The sequence below is a fragment of the Camelina sativa genome, chromosome 2, assembly GCF_030686135.1.
Source record: "Camelina sativa cultivar CO46 ecotype springtype chromosome 2, ASM3068613v1".
In the NCBI taxonomy this organism is placed as follows: Eukaryota; Viridiplantae; Streptophyta; class Magnoliopsida; order Brassicales; family Brassicaceae; genus Camelina; species Camelina sativa.
The window spans coordinates 9,670,191-9,693,617 of NC_141881.1; the positions used below are offsets into that span (position 1 = coordinate 9,670,191).

General features: G+C 34.4%; 2 protein-coding genes, 1 long non-coding RNA gene and 2 pseudogenes across 9 annotated transcripts; 3 read left to right on the forward strand and 2 right to left on the reverse strand.

Annotated features, from left to right (window-relative positions):
* Positions 1-3,792: 3,792 nt before the first annotated feature.
* Positions 3,793-6,577, forward strand: LOC104722091 (protein FAR1-RELATED SEQUENCE 4-like). The gene is made up of 5 exons (XM_087481118.1): positions 3,793-3,904; positions 4,068-4,122; positions 4,764-6,122; positions 6,226-6,315; positions 6,393-6,577. The coding sequence occupies exons 3-5, from the start codon at positions 5,133-5,135 to the stop codon at positions 6,423-6,425; spliced, it is 1,113 nt and encodes a 370-aa protein (XP_087337244.1). The 5' UTR covers positions 3,793-3,904; positions 4,068-4,122; positions 4,764-5,132; the 3' UTR covers positions 6,426-6,577.
* Positions 6,578-8,758: 2,181 nt separating this feature from the next.
* Positions 8,759-13,170, forward strand: LOC104722097 (oxysterol-binding protein-related protein 1C). 5 transcript variants are annotated; one of them, XM_010440211.2, is made up of 11 exons: positions 8,761-9,675; positions 9,762-10,118; positions 10,425-10,521; positions 10,613-11,052; positions 11,124-11,279; positions 11,367-11,534; positions 11,617-11,757; positions 12,167-12,397; positions 12,484-12,597; positions 12,727-12,941; positions 13,069-13,170. In XM_010440211.2, exons 1-10 carry the CDS (start codon positions 9,076-9,078, stop codon positions 12,895-12,897), a joined length of 2,475 nt encoding a protein of 824 aa, XP_010438513.2. In that variant the 5' UTR covers positions 8,761-9,075; the 3' UTR covers positions 12,898-12,941; positions 13,069-13,170. The 5 variants fall into 5 exon arrangements, 3 of the variants coding, with proteins under 3 accessions (XP_010438506.2, XP_010438513.2, XP_010438521.2); XM_010440204.2 differs by having other exon boundaries at positions 8,759-9,675; positions 12,727-13,156; XR_015577874.1 differs by having other exon boundaries at positions 11,372-11,534; positions 12,727-13,156.
* Positions 13,171-18,899: 5,729 nt separating this feature from the next.
* Positions 18,900-21,581, reverse strand: LOC104750639 (uncharacterized; annotated as a pseudogene). The gene is made up of 2 exons (XR_015577877.1): positions 21,423-21,581; positions 18,900-19,615 (listed from the first exon to the last, which is right to left on the reverse strand). The product of XR_015577877.1 is annotated as an uncharacterized LOC104750639 (transcript).
* On the forward strand, positions 20,532-21,200 carry LOC147948370 (uncharacterized). The gene is made up of 2 exons (XR_015577886.1): positions 20,532-20,850; positions 20,962-21,200. It is a non-coding gene; the product is annotated as an uncharacterized LOC147948370 (long non-coding RNA).
* LOC147948371 (pentatricopeptide repeat-containing protein At4g08210 pseudogene) lies at positions 21,564-23,243 on the reverse strand (annotated as a pseudogene). Its single transcript, XR_015577875.1, has one exon. The product of XR_015577875.1 is annotated as a pentatricopeptide repeat-containing protein At4g08210 pseudogene (transcript).
* Positions 23,244-23,427: the final 184 nt, after the last annotated feature.

Sequence of the window (23,427 nt, forward strand, 5' to 3'; positions counted from 1 at the left end):
TATAGTTAAATTTGTCATTTGGTTTTGATGCACCGTACATTTAAGGGCAAACTCTCACATTTTCTCAAGCTTATATATTGTTATGTTTGTTTTTTTTTTTTTCAATTTTTTGTGTAAACTACATATGTCAAACAGATCAGCCGATTCACCCCACATCCATCTGAATTTGTCTGCAAGATCCACAACCTGCATTAGTTTGCCCGCTAAAACCCGTAATAAGCATGTGATTCATTGCTTGGATAAGGAAATTAGTTTAAATATTGCTTCAAAAACTGCACTATTGTTTTTTTAGAAAAAGGAATATTTTATTTAATATTTAAATTTCTGTAATTATATTTATACCAAAATATACTTTTTTTTGTTAAGATTCACAACCATAAGATACCAATTGAGTACTATTTGTTAAGATGTCCTTGTGTTTCTATTGACCGTGAAGAAAATCGTACTTGAACATTTAGGCCTGCAACAATCAAAACATACTGAATAATCAACTAAAATTATTAAACCGGAGACAATCATACTAACAATAGCAAAATAAAGCCAAGTAATTAATGCATCAAAACAGCATTAAAACAACAAAAAAATGATCGGAACAGCTAAAACAGCAAGCAACTAAAAAAGCCTTATTGGATGAAACTCAAAGAAGCCTTATTGGCAGTCAAATAAGAAAACTCATCACCGTAAGAATTCAACGTCTAGCGTAAGAATGAAAAATAAACACACAAAAATGAATTTATTGAAAAGTAAAGTGTCTTCTTCCACAATCTTTAGAATTTTCCAAATATATCGAATACTATAAATTAAAAATTATAGTTAGCATATTATTGTTTGAATATTCTAGTTCATTTATCTTTGGAAAGATTTAAAAGTTTGAATATTTTTTGAAGATGTCTATTTTGAGTTTAGGAAACTAATAAATCCGAAATTCATGGTTGTTATATTAAGAATATTTTAACGAATGTGATAAATAAATATAATTTACGGAAAATGATAGTTTCTTTCGGGAAATCAAAGTAATTAAGTTTTTATTGTCATTTGTGTTAAAAAAAATTAAGTTTTTATTTTGATTTTTTTTTTTGTAAGTGATTAGCATCAAGTTAACACGATTCGAACTATAAAAGACATATTAGATATTTGGGGAAAATTTTGATTTAATATGATTGGCTACGAAGGCATATTACAAAAAATAAATATTATTATAAAGGCATAATGAAAAGAATATGCCTTTACAATAAGAGTTAATCGTGTGGTTTAGAAATATTGATAGTAATTATAGTTTATTTAGGATCTTATGAAAAGGGAAACAAATTAATAATGCGAATCAATTTATGACCATATAATAAGGAAACCAATTAATATTGCTAATCAAATTAGTAGGAGACGTTTTCAATTTACTTTACAAATTGATTTGTAACAATTAGAAGGAAATTAAATATTATTTAAATAGAATATCTAAATAAAAGGAAACAAATGAGTTAATTATAGGAAGAAAAAACTTAATATTTGCAAAAATATAAAATCGAATTATTTATCCTATTAATCTTAAACTGAATTGATTATTCATAATCAGAATAACATTAGATATTAATTTTAGTGTTTGGCTCTAAATGTATGTTTGGATACACCCTTTTAATAGGGGCATTGTATGGAATTTTTATTTTATTTATTTATTTTTATCCCTAAGTGTACTCCCCATTTAATAGTATAGATTTTACAATAATTTTAGACTTATTAGGGTTTTTGTTCATCTTTAGTCGATAGTATATTTTACTCTTCGTTCGGTTTTCTCTTAACAGACGCTTTTTTTTTTTTTTGGACAACCATGAATTTTCATTCAAATTAAGACCCATAAAGGATTGAGTTCTTACAGCATAAAATCAGATAGACATAAAATGATAAAGATAAGGGCTCCATGAGCTTAACAAAAGGATTTTCACATTGAAAAGGTTCTGAGAAGTCTATTGGAACCAGAGCGGATTCGTTCTTGAAGTCAGGCTTCACGAGATCCTCGACCACCTGGTGGTCATGCGCGGCTCTAGCGGCTGATACCGATGAGCTTTTAAAGGGGTGTTCCATGGAGGGAACGGTTGAGGGTTTTTTCGCCAACTTGAGAGTGGTCAATGGCATGAGATGGTTTAAGCTTTGACAAGCATACCTCAAGGATGTAGATGAAGCTGTAGCCGGGGATCGCAGGCAGAGGGTGTCAAACCATAACAAAGCAGGTGGGTCATCCCTCTCATGGCAATGGAGGTAAATGAATTCCACACAAAGCTTGTTATCAGTTTGGACCTGGGAAGTGGAAACAGACCCAAGCTTTCGATCTAATGGCGGTAGGTGGTACATGGGTTCAAAGGGTTTTGTCACCAACATGAGAGGGTTCAAACGCATGAAATACTTTAACCTTTGAAGAACAAACCTCATAGATGCAGATGGAGCTAAACACGGGTATCTTAGGGAGAGGGTATCAAACTGTAACAAAGCAGGTGGGTCATCCCTCTCATGACAATGAAGGTAAATGAGTTCCACACAAAGCTTGTAGTCAGTTTGGTCCTGGACAGTTTCTACAGACCCAAGCAATCGATCTACTGGTGGTAGGTGGTACAGGGTGGTAAAGGGTTTAAGCCAGGGGTTCATACCAGCTATCAGATCTGATTCAGAGCTAAGGTTATACAAGGCAGGCATCCGGACAAAGCTACTTAGCTGACCTCGACAAACAAATTGATCAAACCATTCTAAAGACACCAACAAACTGCTACCGAGTGAAACTCGACTTGATCTAGCAGAGAGTAATGATACTAAAGAACTGGAACTTGACTTAAGATTCTCAAACACAGGTCTAGGTAGATAAAATCTATCACTAAACAGTCATTGTCGACAATGGAAAAGCAACTTCACATACACAACAAGCAACGACCAACAAGAATCCGGCAACAGGCAATTAAGATGATTGAACGGATGCATCACAGGGACAAACGTTCGTGTAGAGAAGGAGAAAACAGACCTGGGCCTCAAACATTAGATACTAGAATCGTTGGCTTTGGTAGTGGGCCGAGATAAGGTTACTGGGCCTATCAATGGATACAGGTCCATTAACAGAAACCCTAGGAAACCACCGGATGAGCAGGGGTTGGCGAGGGAAAGGGAAAAGCGGCAAGCTGACCAGTAGCTTTTCCGACTGGATCCACTGGACACCGGGAGGGGCATGGACAACAGAGTTCTGGAGTCCCGAGGCTTCACGGTGTGAGAGGGATTGAAAAGTAGAAAAAGCAGCCTCATTTTCTCAGCTTCTCGCGGACATGAGATTCTTAGCCAGAGTGCGACACCACCGAGAGTCATCGTCTTACCAACCGGGCATAGGGATTCAGGCAGCGCGAGGATCTGTTCAGATCTGAACATTGAGAGGGGCGTCAGATTTACTAGCCGCATCAGGGGATTTGAGGGGGGGGGGGGGGGTTGGGTCGGACTGAGGGTTAGCAGAGAGAACCCTCGCGGTTTGACTCTGGGAGAGAAGCGGATAAGAGTAGTTTTCAACAGGGGAGAGAAGATTTGGGGGTGAAATTGAGCACAAATGAGTGATTGAGATAGACACCAACACAAGATTAAAAAGAAGCAGGACAGGTAAACGGGAGCAGGAAGAGACCGGAGGACCCGACGCCGGCAAGCCGGAGCTTTACCAACGTCGGAGCAGGATTCGCTTGAGGGGTTCTCGATATTTGTGTGTGAGAGAGTTTTATTTTAAGTTTTAATTTCTTCCTGTAAGGATATATTTAACATTTGTTTTTCTCTTAACAGACGCTATAATAAGAAGTTTTTTCACAACTTTACAGTGGAAGATAGAGATAGCATCAGTTAAGACTTTTAGAAGAAGGAAAAATTCATTGTTTTACTAACATCAATTTGTCAGGTAAAATTACAGATTCTGTTTTTTTTTTTGGATACCAATATGAAGTAGTTTCTGTAATAGAAACAAGTACTGTAATTGATACATATGTGTGAGTTTCTGTATTAAAAATATTTACAGATTATGTTTTTCAGATCATCTTTTTCTCTGTTGTGTGTTGATCCAGATATATTGAAGCCTGGATTTGGTGGAAGTTAACAGAGACGTATTAATACCATAAGGTAAGATGCATCAATCCAACGATATGTTTTCTAAGTATATTTACTAGGAGAGATCACGAGCTGACATTATTTTAGAATAATTTTAATTATTCTAAAAATTAAAATATATTATTAAATGTTTTAGTTGTTATTAAAATGTTCTAGTTGTTATTAAATATATTATTAAATGTTTTAGAATACTTTTAATGTTTTAGTTGTTAATAAAATTAAAATATATTATTAAATGTTTTAAGAACATATGGAAAAATATATATTTATTAATCATATGTATTATAATATCATTTAAAATATTTTGTAAATAAAATAAAAAACAATAAATGGCTTTTAAGTATTCTAAATATAATAATTAAAAATAAATATTAACAAAATTTTCTAAATATAATAATTAAAAGTAAATATTATGGTATAATAACAAATATTAGTTTTTAAGTATGATTAGTAAACAACTTTTTAAAAAATTAATTAGTATTTTTCGTCCATCATTTATTGAGAAAAATGAATTTTTTTAATAATAATTATTTAAAATATTTTATTAATTAGTTTAAACTTTAATTTAAATTTGTTTTACTCTTAATAAAAATTTTATAAAGTAGCTTTTCAAATAATAGTATAAATATAGTAATATTAAATGATTAATGCAGATTCATTGCAATGGAGAATAGTTATATAAGTGAAGATTTTTTACCCAAGGAAGTTGATGATTCAATAAGTGAAGACACAGCTTCAGTTTATGAATCTGAAGAAGAAGAAGAAGAAAATAACATAGCCAACAATGATAATTATGTCCACGCTGAAGAGGTTGTTGTTTTAGAAGCAAACAAAAAAAATGAGCTGCAGCATGAACTATGTATTGGCATGGAGTTTAGCTCTGATGAGACTGCAAGTATAGCTTACAAAAAGTATGCAGGCAATCATGGTTTCGACGTAAGAAAACAACGAAGGTGCAAAAAAAAAGGTAAGGTAGTAAGGCTTCGTTGAAGAATTTGTTTGAGCTTAAAGAAAAATGGGCAATGGTTTATGGACGTCATACTTTTACAGCAGATATGGTGAGCACACAACATAGTGAAAGTATGAATAATATTTTGAAAAAATATTTAAAGCGTAGTTATAAGTTGTTGTGCTTCTTTGAACACTATGAGAGAGTGTTGGAGGATCGACGATATAAGGAATTAATTTCTGACTTCAATATTATGCATACCTCGCCGGTTTTATGTGCTACTGTAGAGATGTTGCAACATGCACAAGAAGTGTATACACCCAAAGTTTTTAGCTTGTTTCAGAAGCAATACATAGTTATCAGTGATTATGTTGCCAACAAGGTCAGTAAGTCTGCTGAGATGGTGTATGAATACAAAGTATCTTATCGTGGTGTAGCACGAGAGCATTTGGTTAATTATGATCCTACAAGCGAAACAATACATTGTAGTTGCATGAAGTTTTCTTTTGCTGGGATCTTATGCCGTCATGCATTGAAAGTGTTGGACAAGAAAAATGTTAGAAGAATTCCATCTACCTACATTCTAACTCGATGGAGCAAAGAGGCAAAAGCACGAAGTATATCTTATTATCATCCGAAGACACCTAATGAAACAGTGAAGCAATCGATTGGAAGGCGATACAACCACATATGTCGTACTTTCCGTGAGATTGCATCTGTTGCTGCTGATCATGAAGAGTTGACGTTATGTGCAAATGAAGATGCCATTCAATTGATTAGAAAATTGGAGGAAAAGAAAAAAGATCTTGTGAAAGCTAATGCATGGATGGCCCAAAGCTCAGATGTTGGACTTGTGGAAGAAGAAGAAGAGGAAGACGAAGAAGAAGAAGAAGACAAGGAAGTTCCAAATGCACGTGGAATAAAAAGAAAAGCTTCTATTGGACGACCAAAGGACAAAAAAATTGGACCCCATGGTCGATATATGAGTGTTCTTGAAAAAAAAAATAGGCGTACATCAAAATCATCAAGTAATGCTACCGCAAAGAAAAAGTTATCATTTCTGGTATTTGATATATCATTTTTCTTCTTAGTTTATGTCTAATTAATTTCATTAACATGTGAATTGATATATATATTAATTTTTTATATAATGATATATGATATAGGAGTCTACTCTTACTCCAGATACCCAATTATCTGTTACTACCACCAGTCCGACCTTACATAATGAGTCATTTCTCTCACAAGTGTTCAAGGTAAACATTTCATTCTTACTATTTCTATTTGAGTTATCTGTCATTTTTTAATTAATTTGAAGTTTTATATTTTGTAGGACTATGAAAAGAGTTATGGTGGTTCATCGTAGTGCTCTCTTATATTACTTTTTTTTTTCCAAATTCATATTCGTAGCACAAATTATTAAAGCTAGATTATTTTTTATTTTTCTTTTATGAAATCACATGTTTACAAAAGTACATTAGTATCATTTTATTCTAAATTGATTTTTTTTCCTTATTATTTTCTTCCAAATTCACATTTTTTGGCTTAGGCATACATTAGTATACACTGACAAGAAAAACAAAATAAAAAATTGCTCAAATTTAATAGATATAATATAGAATCTTAATTATTAACTACTGTGTTTTTCTGCATAAAACAAATATATTTGCGTATTACTCGTCGAACAAAACAAATGGTTTTAAACCTTCTGTTTAGCATCATAGTTTTCTTAATCAAAAATTAAAACTATATTAAAGATGGGGAGGGTTAAAAAAATAAAGATGGGGGCGTCCATTGACGTCAACGACGTTAACGACGTCAAACAGATTTTGACTTTTTTTTGTTTATTTCTAATTTTTATTTTAATTCAATATTTAGTTTTAATTTAGTCTTACATGTCATGTTTTGATTGGTTAACACTAGAGGAGGTGAAAGATTAGGTTCACCTCTGGGAGTGAACCTAAGTATCGTTCAAAAGAGAATGGACAATACTTAAGTTCACCTCTAGGGGTGAACCTATTCATTCACCTCCTTATAAAATAAAGAAATAAAATCAGTATACATTATTATAAAATTAAAAATTTAAACCGCTCTTCAATAAATCCAAACTGACATATAATTTCGTCCTATTTGTAAAATCTAAACCCTAACCATCTCATTTGTGAACCCAAACCGACATATAATTTTGTTCTACTTATAAAATCTAAACCCTAACCATCTCATTTGTGAACCCAAACCGACATATAATTTTGTTCTAATTGTAAAATCTAAACCCTAACATCTCATTTGTGAACCCAAACCGACATATAATTTCGTTTTACTTGTAAAATCTAAAAGCCTAACCATCTCATTTGTGAACCCAATCCGACATATAATTTTGTTCGAATTGTAAAGTCTAAACCCTAACTACCTCATTTGTAAACCCAAACCGACATATAATTTCGTTTTAATTGTAAAATCTAAACCTTAACTACTTCATTTGTAAACCCAAACCGACATATAATTTTGTTCTAATTTTAAAAATCTAAATCAAGCCAATATTTAACTTTTCTTAAATAAAAGTATACATAAGTTGTTTCCTTGTTTTGCTTTTTAATTTAATTATTTTTTTTTTTTTATGAAATATTAGATGTAAGATTCTGATTGGCTGAGAGAAGAGGGGATGAACAAAAAAAAGGTTCACCACCTAAGTATTTTTCTAATAAGAGTTGATATCGTCTTCTCCAAATACAGTAATTACCTTTCTTCTACGAATTTGTTTCCTGATTAGCAGAAACCCAATTTTATCTACACATCACTAATTAGGTTCTTGAGTAAAAATTCTACTCAGTTCTATTAAAATTTATATTCAATTATAATAAAATGATGTACGTCGTGAAAATTACAAAAAGAGATTTGGAAATCTTTTACAATACATGAAAATCTATTATTAGGCAATCACATAAAATTTGGATGTGGATTATGGAAACCCTTAAATGATTTTTATATTCGACAATCATGGAGAAAATGTTAATATGGAAAATAAATTCAGAATTTATGGTTTTTATTATCATTCTACTTAATCGATAATCTTCTTTCTATTCTACTTTATGTCTACCTAATAAATTCTCACATTATAGTGTCCAATACCCCATCCCCCGCCTCCCTAAATTTAGCCTGTCAATCATAAATAGTTTGGATTTGGAAATTCTTATATGATTTGTACCATATTCGACAATCATGAAAAAAATGTTAATATGGAAAGTAAATTCAGAATTTATGGCTTTTATTATCATTCTAGTAAGAGATAATCTTCTTTCTATAGTAGTTGATCGAAGACAATTTTTATTTTAATTGTTCGATTATGCACTAAGAATTTTATGTTAATAATGATATTTATGAGTTATGACCACAAAAAAAAAAGAAAATACACTGTTTTAAATTCTATTAAATACACAGGTTATTAAAATATTCTCCAAAATCTGGTGAAAAATAATAAAATTAGTTTTAAGACCCAATAAAACAATATGTCAAATTGTCAATGTTTCAAAAAATGTATTTTCGGGTTATTTCTTAATTTTAGTGAAATTCCTTTTACTACTTACAAAAGAGAAAAAAAAAACACTGCAAGTGACGAATCTACTATTCCTCGCCACGTCAGAAACGACACTTCAACGACGGCACCGAATTTTTTGGCCCCTTCGTTCAAGTCATTCCAATATATTTTTAAAACGAAAAAAAAAAAAAATTAGTAAATTAAATTAAAAAAAAAAAAAAAAGTTTGGCCTCTCCGGTGACTCTTCTTCTTTCTCCTACCGAACTTTTCGCTTTTCTTCTCTGACCAAAATTTTTCAACAACCTCTCCTTCTCTCCCCTTTCTTCATCAATTCTCAAAATCATCTCTCTCTCTCTGCCATGAACGTTACTCTCTCTCATCTCTCCACCACCGTCGTCTTCATCCGCCGCACAATCATCGGATCCAACGGACTCAATCTATTCGATTTCTCATCTTAAAGACTTTCTCTTACTACCACCACATGCATCCCTTCTGTTGCGTTTCCACTGTCTCCGATCACTCTCCTTCGATGCCGCCGTTACCGGAGCCACAACCGCCTCTACCTATATACGCCACCTCCTCCGCAGCACCGTTTAATTCAGCGAGATCCGAACCGATTATGACTCGATCTGCTTCTCATCATCATCATCATCATCATCATCATCATCATTCAGGTCAATCTGATAATCACAATCTCATACATAGTCTCTCGTTTAATCACCAGAGTGATGTCGCGAATCGATTGGGGCAACGCGTTTTGGCTTTGCCGGCGGCGGTTAGAGAACCTCCGGTTGATGTTAAGATTAACGATATCGTTGGGAATGGAATCGCTGGGATTTTGTATAAGTGGGTGAACTATGGTAGAGGATGGAGACCTAGGTGGTTTGTGTTGCAAGATGGTGTGCTTTCTTATTATAAAATCCATGGTCCTGATAAGATCTTTGTTAGTCCTGAAACTGAGAAAGGATCTAAAGTCATCGGAGATGAGTCTGCTCGTATGATCTCTAGGCATCATAGGCGTGGTGGAAGCAGTAGTAGTTGCCAACTCCGACGCAAGCCATTTGGAGAAGTCCATCTCAAGGTTCAACAAATTGATCATATCCATACCGTGGTACCTCTGTGCTTGAAACTATTTTTATTCATGATGATTGTATTTGTCCTGTGTAGGTTTCTTCAGTTAGGGAGAGTAGATCAGATGATAAGAGGTTTTCTATATTCACTGGCACCAAGAGGCTTCACTTGCGTGCAGAGACAAGAGAGGACCGAACAACTTGGGTCGAGGCTTTACTAGCTGTCAAAGATATGTTTCCAAGGATGTCTAACAGTGAATTGATGGCTCCGACTAACAATTTGGCCATGTCGACAGAAAAGCTTAGGCTAAGGTTGATTGAGGAAGGAGTAAGTGAGTTAGCTATTCAGGACTGTGAGCAAATCATGAAGTCTGAGTTCTCAGCACTCCAGAGCCAGCTGGTGCTTCTCAAGCAAAAGCAGTGGCTTCTCATTGATACCCTTAGGCAGTTGGAGGTATTACAACTTAACAACAAAAAGCTACTAAAAATCTTTCATTGTGATTTCATGTTACTGCTATAATCTGTGTGCAATGGTCGTATTGATTTGGAGAGGCTGTTATGATCTATCAGTGTTCTACTGGAGGAAAAAATTGTTAATTTTGTTCATTTTGCTGGATATCGTATCCCGCATCCTTGTTTATAATGTTTTTGGAATCCTGCTAACTTTACTAGAGAGTTAAGTAGTATGAAAATTTGTTTATTTGTTCTCTCTTCCGGCTATGTTCTGCTAAGAAACTGCTCTTCCTGTATTGTTCTCTAGACAGAAAAGGTAGATCTGGAAAACACAGTTGTAGATGAGAGTCAAAGACAGGCCGAAAATGGAGGTTCCAGTGATTTAAGACATGAGAAGTTCAGTGGTGAGTTACCAGCTTCCCATTCTCGAGCCTAACAATTCCTGCATTTGACTTGGTTCCAGTTTGCATTTGACTTGGTTCCTTTTTATCTCAGAAGGTACTGCCACCGAATCTGAAGATGATAATGAACGAGGTGATGCTGCCGAGGAAGAATATGATGAGGAAGAAAATACCTTTTTTGATACACGTGACTTTCTTTCTTCGAGTTCTTTCAAGAGTAGTGGTTCTGGTTTTCGTACATCATCATTTTCGTCTGATGATGGTGGCTTTGAGTCAGAAGATGATATTGATCCTTCCATCAAGACTATTGGATGCAACTATCCTCGTGTCAAAAGGAGGAAGAATTTACCTGATCCGGTTGAAAAAGAAAAAAGTGTTAGCCTTTGGTCAATGATCAAAGACAATATAGGCAAGGATCTAACAAAAGTCTGTCTTCCTGTTTACTTCAACGAGCCACTATCTTCTTTACAGAAATGTTTTGAGGATTTGGAATATTCATACCTTCTTGACCGAGCATTTGAATATGGCAAAAGGGTAAACCATCTGAACGCTTGTCCCATCTAACACCCTTATGGAATGCTGCTAAGTACGTGGAACTTTTTCAGGGAAATAGCCTCATGAGGATTCTTAATGTAGCTGCTTTTGCTGTATCTGGGTATGCATCAACCGAAGGAAGAATGTGCAAACCTTTTAATCCATTGTTAGGTGAAACTTACGAGGCAGACTATCCAGACAAAGGCCTTCGATTTTTCTCAGAAAAGGTTTCAGTTCACCACACGCAAATCCACTTTTCTCTGTCTTACTCATTAGCTATAGCTATTCAGACCTCTTATTCGTTTTGGTGTCAGGTCAGCCATCATCCTATGGTTGTGGCATGCCATTGTGATGGCACGGGATGGAAATTCTGGGGAGACAGCAATCTGAGGAGCAAATTCTGGGGTCGATCTATTCAGCTCGATCCTGTTGGTGTATTGACTTTGCAATTTGACGATGGAGAAATCCTTCAGTGGAGTAAGGTACCAATCAAATTTTGACCAAGCAAATAACCATTTTGTATGTTACTTGTTCACTGATACTATACTTTCTTTTAACTTGTAGGTGACGACATCAATATACAATCTCATACTTGGTAAATTGTACTGTGATCACTACGGTACAATGCGTATTGAGGGCAGTGCTGAATACTCATGTAAACTTAAATTCAAGGAGCAGTCCATCATAGACCGAAATCCTCATCAGGTACGTTTTAACTTTGATCATGTGTTCACATATTGTGATTAGGAGTGGACATTTGGTTATTAGTTTTACGAGAAATTATAACTAAATTAGAATCTATTTTTTGGTTTTGTTCAAATTGGAAAGTTTCAGTTTGGTTTGGCTCTCGTTCCATTTTTGTATAGAGTAGAAATCATTCTTCAATGAATATTATATGTTGTATATTGTATTACAAAACGTACTTTTTTATACATACTAAAGAACTTCAGTGTATTTTGCTTGGTTTCGGAATAAGGTATTGTTACTGTTTTATTTCCAAAGTAAAAGTTTGGTTTTGGAAAGAGATATTTTGGCTACGTTTCTCTTCCCAGATCTAGCTGTGATAGTCTGAGATCTACGTTGTGGGGCATTAAGTAACTTGTCCTTGTCACAGGTTCATGGCATAGTTCAAGACAAAAATGGGAAGACAGTTGCAACTATGTTTGGGAAATGGGATGAGAGCATGCACTTTGTCACGGGTGATTGTTCTGGGAAGGGAAAACTGAGTGAAGCTATGTCAGGAGCTCAACTTCTCTGGAAACGGAGCAAACCTCCTGGAAACGCAACAAAGTATAATCTAACACGTTTCGCAATCACGTTGAATGAGCTTACGCCAGGGCTGCAGGTAAATTCCATAGAGAACTCCGTTTGTTATTTTCATAAATTAATTTATTAAGGAGACATTCAGACCTGAAGGAGAAATTAATGTAGGAGAGGCTGCCACCAACGGATTCAAGACTGAGACCTGACCAGAGGTATCTTGAAAATGGAGAGTTTGAAATGGCCAACACAGAGAAGTTGCGGCTGGAACAGCGACAACGTCAGGTAATACAAGATGTACCACCACTGCACAGTTTCTTTTCTTTTGGTTTTGTTCCTATGTTTTGGTTTTCTCAGAGATATATACTGAATTAGAACTCACAAAGCTATAAACTGGGCCGTATGATGAGACAGGCTAGGAAGATGCAGGAGAGAGGATGGAAGCCGAGGTGGTTCATGAAGGAGAAAGGAAGCGAGTCTTACCGATACAAAGGAGGTTACTGGGAAGCCCGAGAGAACGGATTGTGGGTAGACTGTCCAGACATCTTCGGCCACGTCGATTCCGATCAACAAATGATTGAGTAAAAAAAAAAAGAAATTATAAGCCAATTCGATTCTTAAATCACCAAGTATTAACTTCCTCGTATCTTTTTTTTTTTCTTTCATCACATTATTCTTTACTCGCCATTTCACGTTACAGGACCATTTACCTTGAGACTTTTTTTTTTTTTTTGTTCTTTGTATATCATGAAATAGTTCGCCTCATACCCAAAATTTGTCCAGTCCTTGTAAGTGGAAGAATGTGCTGCAAAATCATATATGGCTATATATTGAATAACCAAAAGGAATACAGTTACTTTTCTGGGGACTTTACTACACCTGAATGAAGGTTTCAGAACACACTCATCAGTTAGTAGAACAACTAATCGGATCGGAGCACGAACAATATATGGTGATTGTCACCATATTCCAGGATGCATATATCCAAGGCGGTCACGTTCAAAGCCCATACGTGGAACATGTTAATCACCATTTCTAGTGGACGTGAAAAAGGTTGTTTCCTTCAAAACAGAGAAGACAGAGAATATTAGTTTTGTGAGATAACAAGAGTAGTGGCATCGGAGTTTTATAGAAAATAACTTTGTTTAGATATATGTGCCATTATTATGCTTACAAGTTATAACCATAACTTACTTATTTTACACTTAAACTCAGATTCAAACCTCCTAAATATCGCTGAAAAAGTGTCGTTTATTAGAAGTTGTTCTATCAAATTAGTATATTATATATTTAGTAATTATACACTATTAATATAATTTAGGTAACCTCAATTATTTATTAGCAACTAGATTTTAATCCGCCGTACACCGCGGGATTATATTATTTTTTAAAAATATTTAATATAACTTACACCAAAATATTATGTTGGATCAAATATATATTTTTAAAAGTTTATGTTTGTAATTTATTTGCTTTATCTATCTACAAATATTATTTTCATTTGGAATTTAATTAATTTCAGTTCTTTTATTTTGGAATTTAATCAATCAAAATTAGTTGTTGTAAAAATAAAAAATATATAAGTGTATTTTGCTTGTATTTTTTAACAAACCCGCAAAAATATATAAGTATACTAATATTAACCCTAATTCCCATCACATACTTATGATTATTTTTAGTCAAGGTTTGGACCCGTGGATACATAAAAATTTCCATAAAATGTTGTTGCTTTTTTAGTATTGTGCATATGTTAAATTGCTAAAATCTGTATTTACACAAATTTAATTTTAGTATCACAAAGTTAGTAACATTTTTGATATTACTCATATAGGACTAAATTTGATTTACTCAATATTTATATTGTGTAACAGGATATATTTGTATTTGATATCTCTTTTTTAGTCAAGAAAAACATTTTTTTTTGTCAGTCCAAAACATTTATAATTCTCAGATTAACTAACTCTATAAATGACACATCTATTTCTTTTAGGTTCACCACATGATTTGTAAGATATATGATATATTTATAATTCATATAAAGTTTAAATATTTATAAGTCTTATAAAGTTTTTATATTTATAATCCGTAAATATTATTATTATATTTTAACCCCCGGTGTAAAACATTTCTTTTTTGGAATTCACATTTTTTGGAATTTACAGATTTTGTTGGAGTTTATTAATAATTATTAAGATTGCATAATACCAATTCTTATTAAATCAGTTTAATTATGCATGTCCTATATTGGTGTTTTAAAAAAAATAGTAATATGAAGATTTTATCCATGTTGAAATATGAGATTTACTGGAAAAAAATGGATAATGACATTTGGAAGCGAAATATATATTGCTCTAACAAAAAAATATACTTATAAAGAAAAAAAAGAGTGAAATATTTAGCAGTATGAATACTTTTGCATCATCTCAAATTGACAATCGATCTTATCATATAAAACGGTTTGAATCTGTTCAGATTCAGAGGTTCTCTACGACACTTCTCTGAAATCTCTTTTTCACAAAAAAAAACTCTTATCAGAAAACAATGAAGCAGACTGAGGATCACCAAATTTGTTTCGTACTCACGTTGGTATTGGAAGGAAGAGACTGATGATTGATGTTGTTGGTGGTGCTAACTTGGGATTAAGGACCAATTATTTATAGACAATTAATTAGGTTTATCTTTTCACCTCTTAACACACAACATATTTAATTGGTTACCACGTAATTAGGGATTGAATATTGCATAATATATATTTTTAGGGAATATGCCAAGTTTATGTGATTTGATATTTTTCCTAGTCATTAATTTGTTTCTGTATTCGAATTTGTTTATATTTTAAAATTAAATGTGGTGAGTAATTAAGGACATACAAAATTGAATATAGCTGATTTCTAGGCTTTCCATAACTTTATATCTTGAAATCGATTATTGCATAGATATGGTAGAGATTCTTGGGATGATTGACTGGATTTTTTGTTTCTAAATATGTGAAAATAATAAATACCAATGGCATATGATTGTAAATAGTTCTCAACTTCAAGTCTTAGTGGCTAAAGTTGCTGTCAAAATAATAATCTATACTATTAATTGGGGAGTACACTTAGGGATAAAAAAAAAACAATAAAACCAATATTCCATACAATGTCCTTACGAAATAAAAAAAGAAAGAACAAAGAAAAAAATATTTGAGGGCAAAGAGGTAATCTAATTAAATAGAAACACGCAGATCCTTAAATGACCCGGTTTTCCCTAATTCGGATCCTGAATTGTAACTTCCATTTCCAAACATAGGCGCCCGCCGATATCTGTAATCAAAATCAAATTCAAAAAAATATTTTTGGAAATGAATAATTTGAGTAACATAATAAATTCTACATTTCAACCCCGAAAAATCTTCCCTGCCATACAATACGGTTTTTAGAAACTAATCACAATTAAAATCGTTTAAATATCAGTTATTAAATTAAAATCCCAAATCAAGAATACTAAAAACCCGAATCTTAAAAAAAATCGGATTTGTGTACCTATTTAAAAAAAGTATCAACATAAACTACGTTAGATTATGAAAGAATCTCATAATCAAATCCTATATATACCATAAAAGGTGGAGCGAGTAACAGAGAACTTATTTCATCATTCAATTTTAGAAAGAAGAAAAATTAATCAAAAGCTGGAACAATGGGTATATGACCTAACATGTATTCAAAAATATTTTAGATTTCCAAATACACATAAATAATTCTGCAAATTTAAGGTGACCGATAAATTTCGAATCTTATTCACTACAGATTTAGGCAAGTTTTAAATATATTGTAGCTAAATTATAGTAACATTTTAAAATTGTATCAACTAAAATATTCATATCCTCTAAATTTTAGCAACTAACACGGATTTAAAAGTTAGATATTATGTAAAAAAATTATACTAACGTATCTCATCGTCATTATCGAATAAGCATATTCTAGAATTATACCATTTCACCAAACTACCTCCATTAGTTCTATAAATACAGACCTCTACTCAAGAACAAACACAATACTTCCAAACACACAAAAAAAACTCGATTTCAAAGTAAGTAGGTTTATTTCTCTTTATTCTCAAGCATTGTTTATCAATATATTAAACTAATTATGTCACTATTGTCAATATATGAAACAGGGTAAGGAAGAAAAATATTTTACTGGTCCAAGTATTAAACGGTGCTCCTCAAACATCTAATACAAAGAGGCCTACACCATCTCATCACAACTCTCAAACCCGAAATTCACATGGAGTTCTACCAATATCAATAATTATATTCCGCATGGTACAGTTTTCACATTTCTTCTCAAGAAATTAGAAGCTTACTTGGATCACGCGGAGAACCATATAAGACTCATCCAATAACTCTGATCTTTACTCCTGCAAGTAATGAGTTTTTAAAGGTGAGACCATTTCTATAAGGGCTAATTTGATCACAGTACAAATAGATTCATACTCTTTCCCTATACCAGATAAAGCACCAAATATTGTTTCAAGTTCATTGAGAGGAGAACCAATAGAGTCAAGTTGATCAGATGTTTATAATTAGTGTTGGTTGTTTGGCAACAAGAACATCATATTGGATTGATTATAATAGATGCATTTTTTTAACCCCAAAAAAAAGAGATGCCTTAGAGCGAAGGAGATTACCATTTCTTGCATGTTTAGAGTTAATAAATCAACTGGTCTGAGATTCTGAGAATCTGGAAATTAACAAAGACCACGGGTTAGATGAACAAAGAGGTAACGGTGAAAAACAACTTCATTTCCTCTCTATACTTGAGGCAAGTTTGAAACAAACTTTTGGAAATTCAGCTGCAAAATCAAAATTACCTCACCCCAAGAAATCAGCATGACAGACTTCATCAACCAAAGCGATCAAATCATTTATACTTTGTTGCACCTTCTTCAAATCGGATCTGGCTAAAAACTATACAAAGTGATAAAATTAGAATTATATATCTCTTATATCCTAATCAAAACATTCACACAACGGAGACAAAGCATCGATTCAAAAATTCGATCTCACCAAAGTAATAGAAGGTAGCGACGACGACAACGCAAGACTAAGTGTCTCCGGAAGTCGAACTATATCCCTCACGTTCTCAGATGCAAACACGCTCCCATGGCGGTAATCGTACTCGGAAAGATTCCATGGTAAGCGTGAAACTTGGTGTCTTTGCGGGTCACAGGAGAATAAAAAGAAGACGAAGGGAGAGAATCAGGAAGAGACATGCATGCCGTGAATCAAATCGACGAGATTCAGAAGAAATACAGAAGAAGGAAAAGGAAAAGAGACGAAGGAAAAGATAAATGTCTCTGATTTTTTAATAAAAAAAAACAATGTCTCTGTTTTATTTTTTGTTTTTATTTTTTAAATAACGTTATTATGTTTTTTTGTCTTTTTTACTACTCAACATTGTCATTTTTCCTTTTTTTTTTAAGTCATTTGGTTTCTTCATAATAATCTTCACCCCGTAATTTATAATTTGAAAATTTATAATAACTTGTGTATAGATTAATAACTATAAATTAACAGACTTAAAATAAATTAATGCTTACAATCATATACGTAACATGATTTTTTTTTCAAATTATATAGCCTAAGTGCCTAACAATGTTCAAAATAACAACTAAAGGCACTAAAATTAAAGTGTGTTCCACTGAACCATACATAAAATAACAAGAATAAATAATTCAATTAATTTTGTAATATTTTATTAATATATAAATATACTATAATTTATCTTTGTGTTTTTACAAAACGCGGGACTTCGGTAATTTTTGCTTCCATCCCATCCTGTTTCCTATCGGGGATAAAAGTTTGTCTTATATAAAATATGTCCTATATCAAGAATCTCTCATATTGGAAATGTGTTGTTTTAACTATATTCAATTCTCAAAACCTAACGAGGTGTGTTTGCGCAGCTTGATATATTAGGTCATCCCATTCAATTTAAATAAGTTTAATTTTTTGTGATGATTTTTATCTGATTTAATAGTATACGGGTTTAATAAAAATCTAACGGTTACTAATTTGGTTCAAGTTTGATCCGTATATACTTGGATTAAAATTTTGTAGTGAAATCATAATTATTTCAGATATTCACAAATTTACTAAAACCAAACCAATTTAAATAATTATATTGAATTATTTACAAACATAACCCCGCACGTGCGGGTCCGCATCTAGTATAGATTAAGGTGAAGCTAACGATTTATTTACGTCTTCCTAATATTTTCTTTTGCAAAGCTGCGCCTGGATGCAACATTACAACTTTGGTTTCAAAGCTGTGCTGTGAGTACATATAACTTGAATCTTAAGGCAAACACAATAACTTGGCTCCATTCATGTAGTGGAAAAAAATAAAAAATCTGTGGCCCAGTCCTTGTTTAAGAAATCTGAAATTTATTATTTAATAGTACTGTTTGAATCGAACCGACTCTACAACGAAGGAAAAAAGAACTAAAAGAAAGATAAACATGAATTGGAAACAAAAATACTAAAGAAGGTTAACAAGAGAACTGATTAGCTAATCTCAAACTGAACAGAAATCGGATGCTTATTAGTGACGGGGTTCAGGTCTGAAGGTGCGTAACCATCTGTCGAAGCGGTCCATAAGTGACAACTCCATCTTCGTCTTCGGAACAACACTGCCACTGGGGGAAGTTACGGCTTTGGTAAGTGGTGGTGGTCCGACCACGACTCGAAGCTTAAGCCCTGCCTGACATTGACCTGTCTTTGAGCTAATGAAGTAGTGGACTCCTGGTTTGGTGAGCCTGACGATATCATCGCCCGTCTTGTGCACAGCTATGGCAGAAGTCGGGTCACATGATATGAATTCAAGATCTCCGGTGATCTCTAAGACGTCGGTGACTTCGTTTCCGTATTCGAAAAGAAGACTACTCCAACATTAAACTGCGTCTTCTCACCCCACGTGTGATAGTAGTCACTCTCTTGAGAAACGCTCCATTCGACCTTGTATAATTTGCCCCAAGGAAGGATCTTGCTTGGTGGTGGTGGTGGAATGGGACGTGACGGGTCATAGACGACAAGGACGTCGAGCTTATGTCCGGATGCGCATTGAGCAAGGTTTGAGCTGATGAAGTTGTGATATCCTGGCTCTGTGAAGGTTACCACATCATGTCGGGTTCTGTAGACGGCCTGAGGAGATGAAGAATCGCAGAATTCAAATTCTAAAGCTTCCTACACTTGGGTCACATCATTGACGTTGGGATCGTAACTGAAGACCAATGAGTCTCCTACATGGAAACCTTTATACTTGGCCCAAGGGTTTTGTGCAAAAAAACCCTCCAAGTAATTTTTTTTTGGTAAGAGTACCCTCCAAATCAAATAAAGGGGAATTGGGTTGTATAACCCAAAAAAAAACTATAATTTACAAACTAATCATACTAACCATAAATCAATTATATTCTGTGTATTTATGTATTAATGACAGGTTTTGCCCTTTTTTTTATTTTTATTTTATTTTTCAAACCACCACCACCCCTTCCATCACCTCCGGCCAACCTCCGACTTCCGGCCACCATCCAACTGCCGGCCAACCTCCGGCGACCACCCATCCTCCGGCCACCCTCCGGCCAACAGCTGGCCAACCTCCGGTTACCCTCTGGCTACCCTCCAGCCAACCTCCGGCCACCCTCCGGCCAACCTCCAGCTATCCTCTGGCCACCCTCCGGTCTACCTCCGGCGACCCTGCGGCCACCATCCGGCCACCCGCCGACGACCCTCCGGCCAACCTCCGGCCACCACCCCATATCATCATTTCCACCAAACCAACACTAAAATAGTAATTTTAATTGTCCTCTATGTTATTTTCTTAATTGTTTCAAATAATATGCTTTATCCTTCTATAGTTTTTTTTATTTGGTTATACAGCAAATTCACCCTCAAATAAATGCAAGTCAATACTATAATCTCAAAAATCATCCGCAATATAGGCATTCCCTATAATAATGACGTGGCAGTTTGAAAGTATGATTGTTTTGTGAACTAAAAAATGGGAAAGCGTTAAGATTTATTTATTTTTAATAAAAAATAATAGAAAAAAAATCTCTTTCCCTTCTTCCTTATTCATCTGGTCTCGGTGTCACATTCATGGAGAAAAGAAAATTGAGACTATGGATCATTTATACAAATCTGTGTCGATATATACTAAAGTGAATTTTGGGATCATGAATATAAAATTGGTATTTACATGTAATAAATGTCTGGATTTCTAATAAAAAATATCTAAGCTTGGATTTGTATGAGAGAAGCCATGTAAGCGTGGCTACAATTGGGAAGCAATCTTAGCTTATCATCCTCCGAGAATGCACAGAGACACACAGCAAAATCGAACGATTCTTTTGTATCTTTGATCTCCTTGTAAAGAAACACGGGAAGAGCATCGATTAAATTGGGCAAGACATTTCTCTTTATCTTTTTAATTGTCGAAATTAAGCTTGATCTAGACATGAATCGTGGAGATGAAAGAGCTGCTGAAGCTGTCTTTGGTAAGTATCGGAGTTGGGATTTTCTGGGTTTCGATCAGATTCGTTCGGTGATGACGAAAGGCTCGATTTTTTTTTCTTATTAAGTAAAATACCAAATGTACAACATTGCAGATAAAGAAAACGATGATGAACAGAACGATGGGGCTTATTCGATTACCACTGGAAGAAGAAGATGATGAATTGTTTGATTGATTCAAATTAATCGGAGAAGAAGATAGCGACATTTGATTCAAATTCTCGTCTTTGAGCTGAAAACAATGAATCTCATCTTAGACATTTTTGTTTTGTTTTTGAATGGAAAGATCAACCGATTTGTATAAATGATCCATAATCTCAATTCTCTTTCTCCATGAATGTGACATCAAGACCCCATGAAGAACGAAGAAAGAAGAAAGAAAAAAGAAGAACAAAGAAGGGAGAGAGATTTTTTTTAACACTTTGCCATTTTTTAGTTTACAAAACAAAAGATTTTTAAACTGCCACGTCATCACTATAAGGAATGGCTATATTGCATTTATTTGATTTGGAGGGTACTCTTGCAAAAAAAAATTACTTGGAAGGTTTTTTCGCACAAAACCCTTGGCCCAATCGTAATAAACGTCTTCTTTGGCAATCCATCCATCAGAGTCCCCAACGGTGTAGACAGTAGCCGAGCAAGAACCAAAGAGAACCGTGAAGGTTGTTATCACCAGCAGCACGAAGAGGAAGATCTTCTTCATTGTTGTGGCCATTATTAGATGAGAGGGTTTGTAATATAATTACAATAATTTGTTTAACTAGCATTAAAGTTTTCCCTAGCCAAATTAAAAAAAAGAAAAAAAAAAAAAAAAAACAAGGGGAAAACATGCCTTCAAGAATCTTCAACTTCTAGCAAGCCAGGGAGACATGAGGTCAAAGAAGCTTTTCATTTGAGTGCGTAGATGATCCTACAATTTACATTTTGCTTCAGGCAATCTAGATCCAGCTCATTCCAGATTCTTTAGGCCCCAACTTCTTAGCAGCTTATCTCACTTCACTTAACTGATCCCACATTCCCAACGTAGCATAAACATTTGAAAGACATGTATAAACTGATGGATCTTCCGGAAACGCCTTGAGCAATTTCTCAGCAATTACGGTAACTAGTCTGGCATTCTTGTGAGTTCCGCAGGCAGTGAGCAGAGACATCCATATTGTTTTATCTGGCTCCAACGACATTTGGTTTATCAATTCTTCTGCCTCTTGGAATCGCCCAGCTTGACCAAGAAGATCAACTACACAATAATAATGCTCTTGATACGGTTGAAGACCATATTCAGATTTCATCAATTCTAGGGTGAATCTTGCTTCTTCAAGTAGTCCAGAATGTCGACAAGCAGAAAGAAGCCCCAGAAAAGTTACCTCATTTGGTACAACTCCAGAACTGATCATCTTGTGGAAATACTGAATCGCTTCTTTTACTCGTCCGTTTTGTCCAAATCCAACAATTATCCCTGTCCAAGAGACAACATCTCGTTCCAACATACCATCAAATAACACTACACCATTGTCTGTCTCACCACATTTTACATACATATCTACTAGCGCTGTCGCTGTGACATGTTCTGAATCATAACCTTTCTTTATACACAGCCCGTGAATTTGTTTGCCCCATCCAAGAGTCGCTAAACTCGAACAAACTTTGAGAATACTTGAGACGATGAACTGGTCGGCATCAAGTCCCAGCTTGATTAATTCCCTGAACAGATAAAATGCTACAGAATTGAAACCTTCTTTCACACAGCCTCGTATCAGGCCAGAGAAAGCGATGATATCTTTATTTGGAAGTCTATGAAACAGTTTATGCGCATCTTGTATATCCCCAACGTTTGCATGTAAATCAACAAGAAAGCTTCCTACGATGCAATCCAACTCATAACCACTGGTTACAACTAAACTATGTACCTGAAGTCCAAGTCTCAAGTTGACTAAGTTGATGCATATCTTTAAGGCACCACTTAGAGTGTAGGAATCAAAAGACAAACCTGACTGATACATGTGCAAAAGTAGAGCTAATGCTGCTTCATTCTCCTCATTGATCAAAAACCCTGAGAGCATAGAATTCGAAACAGCAAGACTATTACAAAGGGCATGATGTCTTTCCTGATGAAAAACATCAGCTGCATCAATTAGAGAGCCACAGTTGGCGTACATATCAATAAGAGCAGAGCGTGCGAACGGGCTAGACTCCAGACCTGACTTTACAACACAGCATTGCAACTGTTTACCCATTGTTAATAAGCCTCCAAAACTGCAAGCTTTAAGCGCACACGGTAAAGCAAAACCATCTAACGTAAGTCCTTCTCTCTGCATCCTAACTAGAAACTCCAAGGCACGAGGACTGCCCTTATCGACAAATCCAGAGATCATACAGTTCCAAGACACAACATCATGGTGAACTCAACTCTCTTAAACCGAAAAATCTCATAAGTTTGGTTGAAGAAAGACTTGGTGTTAAGGTTTCATACTCTACCGCTTTGAGAGGGAAAAAACAAGCTGCTAATGATGTGCAGGCTGATTTACATACTCAGTGAGATTAGAGAAAAAAATTCAGCGTTC

Excerpts from the sequence above, each read along its gene's own strand:
- LOC104722091 (XM_087481118.1), top strand. The coding sequence starts at position 5,133 with ATGGTTTATGGACGTCATACTTTTACAGCAGATATGGTGAGCACACAA. Across the intron at positions 6,123-6,225 it reads AGAAAAAGTTATCATTTCTG|GAGTCTACTCTTACTCCAGA; the intron begins GTATTTGATATA and ends TATATGATATAG. Across the intron at positions 6,316-6,392 it reads TTCTCTCACAAGTGTTCAAG|GACTATGAAAAGAGTTATGG; the intron begins GTAAACATTTCA and ends TATATTTTGTAG.
- LOC104722097 (XM_010440204.2), top strand. The coding sequence starts at position 9,076 with ATGCATCCCTTCTGTTGCGTTTCCACTGTCTCCGATCACTCTCCTTCG. Across the intron at positions 10,119-10,424 it reads ATACCCTTAGGCAGTTGGAG|ACAGAAAAGGTAGATCTGGA; the intron begins GTATTACAACTT and ends ATTGTTCTCTAG. Across the intron at positions 11,280-11,366 it reads TTCGATTTTTCTCAGAAAAG|GTCAGCCATCATCCTATGGT; the intron begins GTTTCAGTTCAC and ends TTTTGGTGTCAG.